Source organism: Musca autumnalis, unplaced genomic scaffold, assembly GCF_047663935.1.
Source record: "Musca autumnalis isolate F117 unplaced genomic scaffold, ASM4766393v1 scaffold_3, whole genome shotgun sequence".
Lineage (NCBI taxonomy): Eukaryota > Metazoa > Arthropoda > Insecta > Diptera > Muscidae > Musca > Musca autumnalis.
Genome location: NW_027411866.1, coordinates 46,564,163 through 46,579,549, shown reverse-complemented (window position 1 = coordinate 46,579,549; position 15,387 = coordinate 46,564,163). Strand labels below are relative to the sequence as shown.

The 15,387-nt window shown below is 39.1% G+C and overlaps 1 protein-coding gene across 1 annotated transcript in view; it reads left to right on the top strand.

Annotated features, from left to right (window-relative positions):
* LOC141398162 (uncharacterized) overlaps positions 1-13,527 on the top strand; it is a 52,683-nt gene extending 39,156 nt beyond the window's left edge. Inside the window, exons 7-17 of the mRNA XM_073975395.1 lie at positions 4,744-4,750; positions 4,805-4,964; positions 5,025-5,106; positions 5,182-5,493; positions 5,571-5,707; positions 11,814-12,073; positions 12,421-12,580; positions 12,641-12,722; positions 12,794-13,105; positions 13,169-13,305; positions 13,374-13,527. Coding sequence (XP_073831496.1) covers positions 4,744-4,750; positions 4,805-4,964; positions 5,025-5,106; positions 5,182-5,493; positions 5,571-5,707; positions 11,814-12,073; positions 12,421-12,580; positions 12,641-12,722; positions 12,794-13,105; positions 13,169-13,305; positions 13,374-13,410 — 1,686 coding nt within the window. The 3' untranslated portion in view covers positions 13,411-13,527. The remainder of the gene's footprint in view (positions 1-4,743; positions 4,751-4,804; positions 4,965-5,024; positions 5,107-5,181; positions 5,494-5,570; positions 5,708-11,813; positions 12,074-12,420; positions 12,581-12,640; positions 12,723-12,793; positions 13,106-13,168; positions 13,306-13,373) is intronic.
* The last annotated feature ends 1,860 nt before the right edge of the window (positions 13,528-15,387 follow it).

Genomic DNA, 15,387 nt, shown 5'->3' with positions numbered 1-15,387 from the left:
TAAAAATACCTGAAATCGGGCGGTACCATTATATGAGGGCTACACCAATACGTGGACCGATATAGCCCACCATCGAACTTGACCTGCCTGCAAACAAAAGATGCATTTTTTCAAAATGTCAGCGTCCTATCTCCATTTTTTTTGGATGCTAGAGTGATTACCACAGACGGACGGACAAGCATGGATCGACTCAGAATTTTACGCTGATCAAGAATATATAGAGTCGCAAATTATTATTTCAATGCGTTACAAACGGAAAAACAAACTTAATATAACTTAATATACCCTCCATACTATGGTGGAGGATATAAAGAGGTCAAAATAGCAAAAAACTTAAAAAATATGAATTTTTAGAGAATCCAACTAAAGAACGTGGACCTATACCGACAAATCTCTGAAGAAATGTTTGACACCCCTATTGAAGATTAAATACAATATTTCCCATGTACATCTCCGAAGGGGGAACGTTGCCATACGATGGGGGCATATAAAGTAGTGGTACGAAGCTGTTGTCTACAAAAGGCGCATTCCAGAAATGAGATTATAAAAATCTTTGGTAGCAAAAAGGAATATCCGATTGCGTTTTCGATTTCTACATAACTAAAATTCAACTTCAACATAAGTTGTGTTCTACGGCCTAGAAGTATCCACACGATCAGTGCCACCGTGATGCAATGGTATGCTCACCAGCCTTGTACGCTGACTTCTATTCTTAGGCCATGCAACATCAAATTTTCAACGGTGACAAAATACCCTTAATATTGGCGACATTTCCTGAGTATTTCAGCCATGTTAGACTCCTAGTAAGCCGTTCGCACTCCGCGATAAACAGTAGATGACATATCATTGAGCTAATATGAATCGTGGTGCGCTCATCGATATGGGAGAAGTGTCCCTTGTTCCTTCCTTCAATTTCAAGATTTTACTCATGGTGTTGAATATAAAAGAGTATACACGGGTGCCACCGTGGTGCAATGGTATGCACGCCCGCCTTGCACGCAGAAGGTCGGGGGTTCGATTCCCCGCCAAGCAACATCGAACATTTTTCAACGGTGGCAAAATACCCCTCAGTAATGTTGGCGACATTTCCTGAGTATTTCAGCCTTGAAAAACTTCTCAACAAGTGGTGTCGTAAGACACGCCGTTCGGACTCGGCGATAAACAGTAGGTCCCATATCATTGAGCTAAATATGAATCGGGCTGCACTCATTGATATGAGAGAAGTCTCCCTCGTCCCGTATGGGATGTTGTGGAACAATGTTTTTTGTTTTTTGTTATATACATTTTTATAGGACCAGAAATGTGCCTCATCGAAATAATGGTTTTAGCAGCGTACGTAAAAATACTTTATGAAACATTTCCAATGGTTTCGTTTCGTATTTTCCATAGGTTACCGTCCTCAGCGTCCCTCCCACACAAAATTTGGGAAAAGTTCAGTTTGAGGACTCGTCTCGGATCTATTTGAAAATTTTTGCAGAAGGTTGTTTTCAGGTTCCCTATTACAAGGGAAACATTTTTCCATACATCCTGAGATAATTAGCCAAAAGTTCAAAAAACACCCTGCATGCACATATTAAAATGCAAGATAACTCTCAACATTTTCGAAAATTTCTTCAAAAGTTAGTTTAACGTAATTTAAAATTTCGAGTTCTCTATAAGTCAGAAGTTGGCTTTCTAAAATTTTTAGGATTATACGATGTCAATGATTTGGTATAGCCGCACTTCACATTACACAGCAAAAATTCGGATCCGTTAGTCATTGTGTAACCCATTACAAAGTGATGTAAACAAAAATAACTATGTACTTATATTACCCCTTACTAAGTTATGAGTACGGTGGCACAGAGCGTGTGTGTCCGACTACAAATCAGAGGATTGTGTGTTCAACGCTCACCGCCGGCCAAGTCCTTTTTGTTAAAAAAAAAAAACAAACAAACAAAACAAAGAACAGTTGGTGGTGCACATGCATGCTCTTAAGCAACCCTTAATATTCGTGTGCGTGGCCTAGTGTGTAGTGCGTTCGGCTACAAATCAAAAGTTCGCAAGATCAAATCCAGCAGGGGGCGAAATGAAAACATAAAATAAACAAGTAAAAAAGCATTTCATACCCTCCACCATAAAATATTCATTCCTGTCCCCAACTTTAAGTGAGTACGTTAATATGTCAGATAATGTACATAAAATGCTTCATTCGGGAGGTCCTTTTTTATGGTGCCTATATTAACTGTTGACAATTTTTGGTGGGCTAGAAATTGGGAGGTACTGTTATATAGGGGTTATAATAAAACATGGGCCTATGTTGACAGTTTTTGATGGGAGCCTTTAATGTCAAATAGCTCCTAATTCGGTTAAAAAATTTAGCTAGAATCCTCAAAATATCGAAAATCGGTACATAACGTGGGAACTTCAAATGTCATTAACAGCTAGTTCGGAGGTATCTGGGCTATACGAAAATATGAACTTAAATGAACAAATTACAGAAAGTTCGTCCAAAAAATAAAGCTAAGGTACGGAAAATCGGGAGGTTTGTTTTGTGGCTATACAAAAACATGGACCTACGTTCGGTTAAACATTTTAAGTAAAATCCTCAAAGTACCGAAAATCGGGAAGTATCGTTATATTGGGGCTATGTTGAAAATTGTTGATGCAGATGTGTGGTGACCACTACAACCTTCAAATGTCAAATTACAGTTAGTTCTGTTAAAAATTGTAGCTAAAATTGCCAAATTACTGAAAATTGGGAGGTACCGTTACGTGGGAGCTATATCCGAACATCGACCTATGTTGACAATTTTTGATGGAGAGGTGTTGTGACCACTAAGAACTTCAAATGTCAAATTACTGCTAGTTCGGTTTTATATTGTAGGTAAAATCATCAAATTACTGAAAATCGGGAGGTACCGTTATATGGGGGCTTTCTTGACAATTTTTGGTGGAGAGGTGTGGTGACCACTAAGAATTTCAAATGTCAAATGTTCAAATTACAGATAATTCGGTTAAAACTTGTAGGTAAAATTCTCAAAATACCTGAAATCGGGCGGTAACGTTATATGGGGGCTATTCCAAAACATGGACCTATGTTCACTAGTTATAAAGGTTTATTGACATTTAAGAACCCTAAATGTCAATTGATAGCTAAATCGGTCTGAAAATGTAGATAAAAACGTCAAAATGCCGTAAATCGGGGGTACCGTTATATGGGGGCTATACCAAAACGTGGACCTAGGTCCACAACTTTTGTTATATAAGTTTAGTTACACTTAAGAACCCTAAATGTCAAATTATAGCTATATCGGTCTGAAAATGTAGCTAAAAACTTCAAAATACCGTAAATCGGGGGTACCGTTATATGGGGGCTATACCAAAACGTGGACCTATGTCCACAAGTTTTGTCACATAAGTTTATTGACATTTAAGAACTTCAAATTTTAAATTATAGCTTCATCGGTCTGAAAATGTAGCTAAAAACGTCAAAATACCGTAAATCGGGGGGTACCATTATATGGGGGCTATACCAAAACGTGGACCTATGTCCACAACTTTTGTTATATAAGTTTATTGATACTTAAGAACCCTAAATGTCAAATTATAGCAAAATCGGTCTGAAAATGTAGCTAAAACCGTCAAAATACCGCAAATCGGGGGGTACCGTTATATGGGGGCTATACCAAACCGTGGACCTATGTCCACAAGTTTTGTTAAATAAGTTTAATGAGACTTAAGAACCCTAAATGTCAAATTATAGCTACATCGGTCTGATAATGTAGCTAAAAACGTCAAAATACCGTATATCGGGGGGTACCGTTATATGGGGGCTATACCAAAACGTGGACCTATGTCCACAACTTTTGTTATATAAGTTTATTGATACTTAAGAACCCTAAATGTCAAATTATAGCTAAATGGGTCTAAAAATGTAGCTAAAAACGTCAAAATACCGCAAATCGGGGGGTACCGTTATATGGGGGCTGTACCAAAACGTGGACCTATGTCCACAAGTTTTGTTATATATGTTTATTGGCACTTAAGAACCCTAAATGTCAAATTATAGCCAAATCGGTCTGAAAATGTAGCTAAAAACGTCAAAATACCGTAAATCGGGGGGTACCGTTATATGGGGGCTATACCAAAACGTGGACCGATATAGCCCATCATCGAACTTGACCTGCCTGCACACAAAAGACGCATTTTCCCAAAATTTCAGCGTCCTATCTCCATTTTTGTGGATGCTAGAGTGATTACCACAGACGGACGGACGGACGGACGGACGGACGTGCTCAGATCGACTTAGAATTTTACCCTGATCAAGAATATATATACTTTATAGGGTCGCAAATGAGTATTTCAATGCGTTACAAACGGAAAAACAAACTTAATATACCCTCCATACTATGGTGGAGGGTATAAAAATATAAAGTGTGTGTTGAAATTGAAAACAATTCCACCTCAACTGTTCTACAAATAGAAAAAAAATTGTTGCTTATAGCTTATTTTCCAACTTCCAGTGGTCATGGAATAACTAGTAATTCAGTGCGACATCCCTTGTTAAAATAATGGGATAGTAGGGGGATTTGTAAGTAGATGCGGCTGCCAAAAATCCCTTGTAAAACCCATTATTTGGTGAGGATTACTTTTTGCTGGGTACCTACACATTCCACCGATTTTGAAGCAAACTCGTGATACAAAACCAATATATTTTAATCACGGCATAATTACTGTGTTTGCTTCTTTTTTTGATCAGAGGCTGACGGTATAACCCTGCTAGCACTGCTGACTGATACTTTCTAAATTGTTTTCAATACAGATCGCACACTTTTGACACGCTTCTACTACCGCACGTGTAAGGATGTCAAGGAAACTAAGAAACTAATCGAAATTAATTATAATATGAGACAGAATGCACCCGATGTTTTCATACATCGTGATCCAATGGACTGTGACACCCAAGCTTCTGCTGCCTATGCGTAAGTATTTCTAAACTACTTATAATATCCCTCGGACGATATTCATTTCTTATTTTTAAGGGAGGAGGCATATCTTCCCGGTCTAACTCCAGATAAATATCGGGTATCAATATTTCGTATGACAAACCCAGATCCAAAAATGGTAAATTTTTCGTTAAATTGTTAACAAATTCTGAACCGTTCGCATTTCACTCATTCATTCATTCTTTAATTCCAGATGAATCACTTGAGAGATTTAAAACCTCATATAATGGCGTCTGATTGCCGTTGTGCACTACCCGATGTAGAGGATCCGACTACAGGCAAAGGTCTGCTGGCCAAGGGGGAAATTATGATTTTCGATATGGGAAATTTTACCATGAAACATATGACACGAGTTTCAATCAAAGCTTTTCGTATTTCCACCAACTATTTTCAACGAGCCTATCCTGTGCCCATAAAGAGCGTACATTACATTAATTGTCCGTCATATATGAACAAAATTGTTGCTATTGTAAGACCGTTAATGTGCAAGTCTGTCTTTGATTTGGTAAGAATGATTGGAATTCGTTTTTGTAGAGCAATCCATAAAAATATCTATGTATGTATGTATTTGTTTTATCTTAGTTCCATTTTCACAATGAGAATTTAGAATTGCTGTACAATTATGTTCCCAAAGAAATGTTAACCGAAGAATATGGAGGTCCGGTTGGCAAAATGAGCGAACATAAAGAACAGTCGATACAAGCGCTGCTAAGTTCAAGGTAGTTTAAGTAAAGATACATGTACCTGGGTATAGTAAGTAACATTTTTTTTCTTTTGGCCCCTAGGAATTATCTTATGGATCATGATTACTGGAAAGTGTGAAATAATTCTACTTGTTATGAATTTTTTTTTTTTGAAAAGAAATAAATTTTTTTTAATGTACAATAAACATAACACAACTTATAGTTTTAATTGATAGAGAAAGAAAATACAAACAAGGCAAAGACAAAGTTAAAAAAAAAAAAAACACGAAAACTGCAAAAAAATGCCCAAAGGTAGTGCATGGACCTTTGTACATGAAGTGAATAAACACACAAAAAGTTGAACTTTAATACCCTGCATGCCTTCACAGATTAATAGCGAGCCACCACGAGCTGGCCAAGACTTATTCCCTGGACAAGTCGATAACCAATGAGTGATCGATGTTTTCTACCCATTCAGCATCCGAAATATTCGGGTATGTTCTGAGACACACCTCACCTCTCACTTCACGCCTCTGGCATTTTGTTTACCCCATTTACTCCTATGTTTTGTGAATTTCTTGGGGCTAAGATTCATTAGGGTATTTAAAAAGAAGAGTACATCTTAGTCCGTGCATAAAATACTCGAAAAATAAGCGTAATTGGGGTGAACAAAATGCTTGAGGCGTAAAGTGAGAGGTGAAGTGTGTCTCAGAATATACCCGATTATGTTACAGCTATAACCACACAAATAGCGTGTGGGGAATATTGTGCTGACAACGAAAACGCGTTTTTATGGTCTATTAGAAACGTCTGAAATTAGAATTTTGAAAGGCGTCAGATAAGGCTGAGTTTTTGTAAATTCGAACTAGAACGACACGAAAAGTACTATAAGTTACTAAATATGGTAACATTTGTATTGGACAAACGAATGAGGATCACTGATGGAGTGTAGTGGAGTTGAGAAATTCAAATTATAAGTGTACGAAAAGTACTGACTAAAGTTTTGTACTAAATTGGATACCATTTGGTATTATTTGAAAGGGTAGGGCTAAAAAAATCGCACTTATGTGTACGAAAAGTACTGAAAGGTACTAAAGTTCGTACAATTTGTTCTTGGTTGAATTAATAGAGCTAAAATACTGGAATTTGGAAATATAGTTAAAGTTTGAGTGTAGGATTGGAATGTGGAGATAGCTTTGGAAATTCGTACTTATGTGAACTAAATGGTACTAAATTTAGTATAATTCGGATTTGGGTGAACGGTTAGAGCGGTAATTCTGTAATTTGGAATTAAGATTGCTATTGGAGTGAAGGATTAAGATGTGGAGATAGTTTTGGAAGTTCGTACTTATGTGTACTAAATGGTACTAAATTTTGTATAATTCGGATTTGGGCGAACGGCTAGATCGGGAATTCTGTAATTTGGAATTAAGATTACTGTTGGAGTGAAGGATTGAGATGTGGAGTTAGTTTTGGAAATTCTTACTTATGTGTACCAAAGATACTAAATGGTACTGAATTTAGCAAAGGTTTAAGAATAGAGTTGTAATTCTGAAATTTGTAATAAAGGTCGCTCTTGTTGTAAAGGGTTGATATATGGAGATGGTGGTACGAAAAGTTCTAAACGGTACCAAATTGGTATTGGACTTAGGAAAAGAAGTGGAAATTTTGGGGGACTGATGTGAGTCCCAGAGAGGTTCTTCCTATAGAGATATTGGTGAGAGTCAAATAATATTCAAGTGTCGGAATCTGCTAAAACTTAATGTGGAGAAAAATTCAAAGCTTTGTTCCGCTTCTAGTACACGTATTCCAAAAGCAAAGCCTGTCAATAGAAGATGAAGAGTTTACCTTTACAAAAATGCAATGAAGGTTTGCATAGATGGTAAAATAATGGAGATATCACAATAGTCGATAATATATCCCATAATCACACTACGGGTCTCAATTTTGATCGGATCATCACGAGGGTTGATGGAAGTACTTGAGGGAAAGAAGCCTGTTAATTTTGATGGTTGTTGTTGTAACAGTGTTTGTTATAATGTTTGTATGTTCGTTCTTTTGTTCAATCTGGCTCTGGGTCTATCTCCAGTTCCAGAAAAGTGGCTGCTTTGATGGGATGTAACCACAGATCCACTGGAGTCAGATGAGTATTGTTGGCTGGGCAGTTGAAAAAGTGTTTTGTGTCGTGCGGGCCCATGCCACATACTGGGCAAATGTCTTGCACGGCGCGGTCGATTTCCGCCCAATAAGAATTTAGACGACTGCAATATCCCGAGCGTAGTTGAGCCAAAACTACTCTAGTTTGTCGTGGCAGTTGACGCTCCTCAGCTGCAATAGATGGGGGATGTATTTCGAGGACTTTATTCACACTACAACTGCTTAAGGCCTTGGCAACTGCATCCGTGTGAATACTATTTAAACCTGCTTGATACGCTTGTTGATCTAGGGGTTCTCTCCAGTATCGTTGGACCTCTCCCTCTAGAGCATGGATATCCTTCCTGATCTGCCTGTATGTGCCGGGCCCACCCACAACATGGTGATTGGGATGGCTCACACGGTAACATCCAAGCAGGTACTGCAACGAAAGCATCTCATTGTGTTGCTTTACTGGAAGAATCTTTGCCTCTTCATGTAGATGGTCCACTGAAGATTTGCTGTTCTCAGGGCGGCATTCTGGCAATTCCAATTCGTATCACATAATCTCGGGGACCAGACTGGCGCCGCATAGCTTACCACAGACCGACCTATCGTGTTATATGTGGTCAACAAGGTTTCTTTATCTGCACCCCAAGTGCTGCCGGCTAGGGACTTGAGGACCTTGTTCCTACTTTTCAGTTTGTCGCAGATAGCTGTGGCGTGCACGCACGACGTGAAAGTAGTGTCGAATGTGACCCCTAAAATTTTGGGGCAGTTTGTGGCCGGAATTCTGCTACCGTCGACCACGACATTCAATTCTCTTCCAAACTGCGCTGTCCATGTGGTGAACAGAGTGGCTGTTGATTTTGTGGCGGAAATCTGCATATTTCTCGAATGGAAAAATGTGGTAAGATCGGTTAAATAGTTGTTCAGTCTCTCACAGATGTCATCAGGATAGGTACCCGACGCCAGGATCGTGCAATCATCCGCATACGTTACGATCTCCATGCCGTCTGGAGGGGGCGGAATACAGAAGAGGTACCATCACTGTTCTATCGCACGGCCGTCTCTGGTTGAGTCCTTGACAAATATGTGTGGTAATGGCGTACAGAGCAGTTGTCGTGCTGTGCTGCTTGCGAAATCCATGCTGATGATCGGCAACTTGATAGCTACTTGTGATACTGGAGAGGACTAAGGCCTCAAGGGTCTTTGCTACGGGCGACAAAAGCGAAATCGGCCTGTACGATTCACTTTTGCTGACATCCTTGCCGGGCTTCCGTAGTGGGACCACCCTGCCCATTTTCCACACGTCGGGAACAATGAGGGTGGATAGCGACAAGTTGAGAACTTTAGTAAGATACTCCACTTCAGCATTACCATGGAGATTCCATCAGGGCCCAACGCTTTGGTGGATTAAGCGTTCCTGATGGCATTGGCAACATCATCCATTGTAAACTGTGGTGGTTCCTCCTCGGCAGGAAGAGATCTGATGCGACGTAATACTCTTCTCTTCGCCCTGTCACTCTCGGGGTGCTCGACAAACTGTCGATTGAAATAACTTGCGCACCTCTTCGGGTAAGTCAACGTAACGTCGCCAAACGAGACTGAGGTCCTATCTTCCCTTCTTCCAGGGTTCGAGAGCGACTTAACCGTTGTCCACAATTCACCTATACCGGCTCCAATGTTGCAACTCTTCAGATGATTTAACCACTTGTTCCGCTTGTGCTCGCCGACCAGCCTGTTAACTTCCAGTGTCAGCTCCCTGACTCTGGGGTCATTGGGGTTGGTTCGGCGAAGCTCATCACGCTCATTTGCTAATCCCGTCGCCTCTGCTGGGAAGTTTGGTCTTACTTCGGGTATTCGACCAGCAGGGATATGGCGAGCGGCTGCAGCAGTGATGATGTCTCGGAACTTCCTTTCCGCTACCCGAACATCAGAAGGAACCATGAAGCGGTGATTGGTGAGCTCTCTGAAACCCGGCCAATCAGCTTTCTTATAATTGACGAATGTGCGGCGTTCAGAGGTAATGAAATCGGGTGGTCTGCTAATGGAGACAATTATGGGGAGATGGTCTGATCCAAGGGAAATGACGGGTTGCCAAGTAACGTCATTTGTCAGACCAGGTGACACGATGGTTATGTCTGGCGAGCTGTGACAATCTCCTCTAATTCTGGTAGGGGCGTCCTCATTGACAGTGCAAAACGTAGAGCTGTCAGTCTGCTCAGCTAGCGCTGTACTTCTCTGGTCGTTTCCGAGGGCCGAATGCCCCATCTCATGATGCACATTAAAGTCCCTCAAGACCAGACGATTATGACCTTCCAAAAGCGGGCTAATGTTAGGCACGTAATCTGAGATACAGCTATTTCTCGGCGGGATGTATACGTTCAGCAACTCTATCTCGGCAGTTCCACACCTGACAGCTACCTCCATACATTCCATGTACGGGTCATTAGAGACAGGCTCAAGTGAGATATGTCTGTATTGGACAGACTGGTGCAATAGGAAAGCTAATCCCCACGATCTTTCCTTAGCACATTGTAACCATCACAATGTTGTAAGCTACAGTTGTTGTTGAGCTTGGTTTCTTGGACCGCAGCGACCTTGATGTTCTTCCGACTCATGAAATCTATTATTTCCTCGATCTTACCTCGGAGTTCATTGCAATTAAATTACAAAAAGGATGCATTCTCTGGGATTGGGACAACAACGGCTGGTGTTAAAGGCTGCGCGTGCGGTTGTTGTCGAGGGGAGTGCGGGGGAGTTTCGTAGTCAGACGACGACGGAGTTTCGTAATCCGACGACGACTCACTGGGGACTGTGTCCACGCAGCATGCAGCAACATAGTCTCTGTCGTAGTCCCTCACGTGGACAAGTCCAGAGCAACCCCTTAGATGCACCCACTTTTGACATCTATTGCATCTCACCGAAGGTTGGATGTGGGTGAAGATGCGGATGTGACAAACTGAGCACAGATATATTGGTCCTGGGTTTTCCTCCGTCCCGGCACGGACCAAAAGAATTCGGAGCAGACATTCCAGGATATGATACTCCCAACACAGAAAAACGAAACAAATACAAACATATGTACACTGAGGTGGCAGCCGCTGGCCGGAACGATGATTTTGTGTTGTTCCGGGTCAATCCGGTACGAAAGAACCCGCTGCCCTGGGATTTAATTGATTTTGAATGAATTTTGATGGTGGTCGAATAATATTCATAGATCGGAATGTGCGAAAAACTTCTGTGAAGAAAAAAGACAAGGTATTATTACTACATATGTGAATATCTGCGCTTTAATACTGTATCGTATAAATTCGCAATAACTCATGTTTGTATTCTAGTATAATATAGAGTGACATTTGTATGTTTAGGAAGAAACCCATGATGATGAAGGGAACATGCTGCAATGCACCATGATTAGCAAATAACAAACTAGTTTGTTTAGTGGTTACATACATATATATGAATATATATACAAGATATTAAATAAATTCATCGGAGAGTTTGGGACTCTTTTTCCTGAGCTTCTCTTTCAAACGTAATTACAATAATACGTAATTAGAACTGCGATTATACATTCATAAATTAACATAATATATGTACATTAGGCTGTTCCAACAAAAGCACAGACTGATTTTATACATGCGCTTTTACATGAAACAAAGTGTACCAAACACAAAACAATTTCATCTTCTATTGTTTGCCTCTAAAAAGTTTTAACATTTAACTTCTACCTATCGACTGTGTTAGTGCCTGCGTTTAGCATGTATTCCATCTAATTTAATGTTTTCGCCTCTCCAGAGCCGTATTATACATGGAATATGTGAATTTTTATTTTAATATATCATTTTTACCTTTTCTTTTAAAATCAATGGTATGCAATTTGGTAGTCATTTCAATAAAAATATTGTTTTCATGGGCTACCCTAATGTAAATGTAAATAATATAACTATTATAAGAGTATATACAACATTTTAATGATCTCTGCATCGAACCGGGATTGATATTATCATCGACAAATTCAACAAATTAAGATGAGAATCAATGCAAAGAGAATTAAAAAACAATTCGAATGTATTGTGTTTGAATTTGTCATTCAAAAAAATTGCTGCCAGTCATTACAAATCTGTTCACTCATTTACTTGTTTCGTTTATTGTCGGTTTGTTTTTTTTTAATGGAAGTAAAAGGAGACCTAGAACAAGAATTAGTTATTGATGAATTACAAAAATGGTTTGAAAACAATCCTAAATTACCCAAGAAAATAAGTAAGTAAAAAATAAGTGGTACATTAAATTTGTATTCCATAATGAAAAGTAAACAAGTAACAAGTACTGGCCGAACTATTTATACCCTCCACCAGAAAATATTCTGAACTTAAGAGGAGTAATTACATCCTGTATCGAAAGTACCTATGTAGTGGTGGGGAAGTCTACTGGCAAAGGAAACTCCAATTGACAGCTAATTTGGTTAGAAAATGTAGCTCTGAAATACCTAAAATCGGGCTGTGCAGTTATATATACCAAAACGTGTAAACAATTTTCGGTGGAGAAGTTTTTGAAAAATATGGTTGCATATAATACGATTCCATTTTATTTGTTAACTTTCATTACAGATCGCACACTTTTGACACGCTTCTACTACTGTATGTACAAGGATGTCGAGGAAACTAAGAAACTAATCGAAGTTAATTATAATACGAGACAAAATGCTGCCGATGTTTTCATACACCGTGATCCAATGGATAGCGACACCCAAGCTTCTGCTGCCTATGCGTAAGTATTTTGCAATTATTTATAATATCCCTCGAACGATTTTCATTTGTTATTTTTAAGGGACATGGTATTTCTACCCGGACTAACCCCAGATAAATATCGGGCATCAATAATGCGTATAACAAACCCAGATCCAAAAATGGTAAACGTTTCTTTCAATTGTTAACAAATTCTGGATTTATATAACAAACTTACTCCTATCCTCATTCACAGATGGATCACTTGAGAGATATTAAAGCATATTTAATGGTATCTGATTATCGTTTTGCACTACCTGATGTAGAGGAACCGACTACAGGCAAGAGTCTGCTGGCCGAGGGTGAAATTATAATTATCGATATGGCAAATTTTACCATGAAACATATGACACGAGTTTCAATCAGAGCTTTACGTATTTCCATAAACTATTTTCAACGGGCCTATCCGGTGCGCATAAAGAGCATACATTTGATTAATTGTCCGCCGTATATGAACAAAATTCTTTCTATTGTAAGACCGTTTATCAGCAAGCATATTTTTGATTTGGTAAGAGGGTTTTTGGGCTTGGGTTTCGTAGAGCAATCCACTAAAATATATATTTTGTTCTAGTTACACTTTCATAATGAGAATTTGGAATTGCTTTACAATTATGTTCCCAAGGAAATGTTAACGGAAGAATATGGAGGCTCAGTTCGCAAAATGAGCGAACATAAAGAACAAATGGTAGAAGCTTTGCTAGATACAAGGTAGGATAAGTTAGATAATTGTTTTTTCATTGATATAATGATGTGCGTTTTTTTCTTTTGCCCCTTAGGAATTATCTTATGGATCACGATTACTGGAAAGTTTGAAATAATCCAGCCTATTGTGAAATATTTTAAGGAGAAAAATGATTACCTTTTTTAATTTAGAATAAAATAAACAAGTTTTGGCTATTGAATGGTCCGTTCCAGAACTGCAAGAATCTACCAACTTTTACTATTTTTTTACATCATACAGGAAACAGGTAAGAACGGCGTTAAGTTCGGCCGGCCCGAACTTGTTATACCCTCCACCACGAGTTGTATTGAAGTAAAATGGAATAATAAGTTTTCTGTCGTTTATGAAGAACACCAAATACCAAATTTCAGCAATTTCGGTAAAACAATGAGGCTAATCTTCAAAATATCGAAATTCGGAAGGTACCGTTATATGGGGGCAATATGAAGGCGTGGACCTATGCCTAGAAATTTCAGGTGGAAAGTTTTGTACCCCCAACCAATACCAAATTTCAGCCATTTCGTTGGATTCGATTGTAACCGTAACCTTCAAAACAACGGAAATCGGGTGGTACCGTTCTATGGGGGCTTTATTAAGGCGTGGACCTGTACCCACAAATTTCAGCCATCATGGAGAAATATTGAGACCACGACCCTCAAAATACTGAAATTCGAGAGGTACCGTTCTATGGGGGTTATATGAAGTCGTGGACCTATTCCGATAAATTTCATATGGAAAGTTTTATACTCCAAACGAAGACTAAATACCAAATTTTAGCCATTTCGGTCGAATATTTAGGCCACATCCTTCAAAATACAGCAAATCGGGAGATACCTTTCTATGGGGGCTATATGAAGGCATGGACCCATACCGACAAATGTCTGGGGGAAAGTTTTATCCCCCCAACGAAGACTAAGTACCAAGTTTCAGCCATTTTGGTGTGATAGTGAGGCTAAAACCTTCAAAATACCGAAAATCCGATGATATTCTATGGGGGCTATATTAAGGCGTGGACCTGTACCGACATATTTGTAGAGGAAAGTTGTATACCCAAAATGAAGACTAAATACCAAATTTCAGCCACAACCTTCAAAATACCGAAATTCGGGAGGTACCGTTCTATGGGGGTTATATGAAGGCGTGGACCTATTGCGATAAATTTCATATGGAAAGTTTTTTGCCAAAAACGAAGACTAAATGCCAAATGTCAGCCATTTCGGTTAGTTGTTGTGGCCACAACCTTCAAAACACCGAAAATCGAGAGGTTCCGTTCTATGGGCCTATATTAAGGCGTTTACCTGTACCGGCAGGTTCACAAGCTTCTTAATTTATCCTCTTAGGGGTCAATACTCACGCTAAACAATATCTAAAATATCTGGGTAACCATAGAATCTACATTCATAAGTAACATAAAAAGGGACATCGCTGGACCAGTGACTATCTATGTGGATAGTCAAGTGGCCCTTAAATCAATTAAATCCTACTATTTCCTGAAGTCGACAACTCGACCAATCCACCCTTGTGCCGTTTCATGCCGCTGATGTCAGTCTCCAAGTGAAGAACTACATCCCTACTCTACGTGAAAAAATCGAAATGAAATTAACGGTAGGAATTCTTGCCAATGGTCTAAAAAGGCTTCAGCGAGAACAAAATATTGTACCATAAAATGACAAACTCTCTCTCTCCTCTACGCCTAAATCTTCAATGTCTTTCAAAACTCTGTTATACATTTTTTTCCTTCTTTCCATAACACCTGTTTTTCTCTATAACTTTATTTTTAAGCATTTCATCAGGATAAATGAACACAATGGACCACAAGATCTCCGAGTAAAGTTTCGGTCAACCATGACAGCTGCGGGTCCTTTAAACTAACCTACAATCATTTATTTTGTAGATCAAGTTCAATAACACAATCCGTATAAATTTCATAAAGATTGGAAGTTTGGAAGAACTAAATCTCATAGAAAATCTAAGAAAAGCTACGCAATTTTTATTATTTTCCTATTTAAATGAAAATATCTTGAGATTCGTTCTGGGCTTGGTACTTTGGATATTTCCTACATTATGAA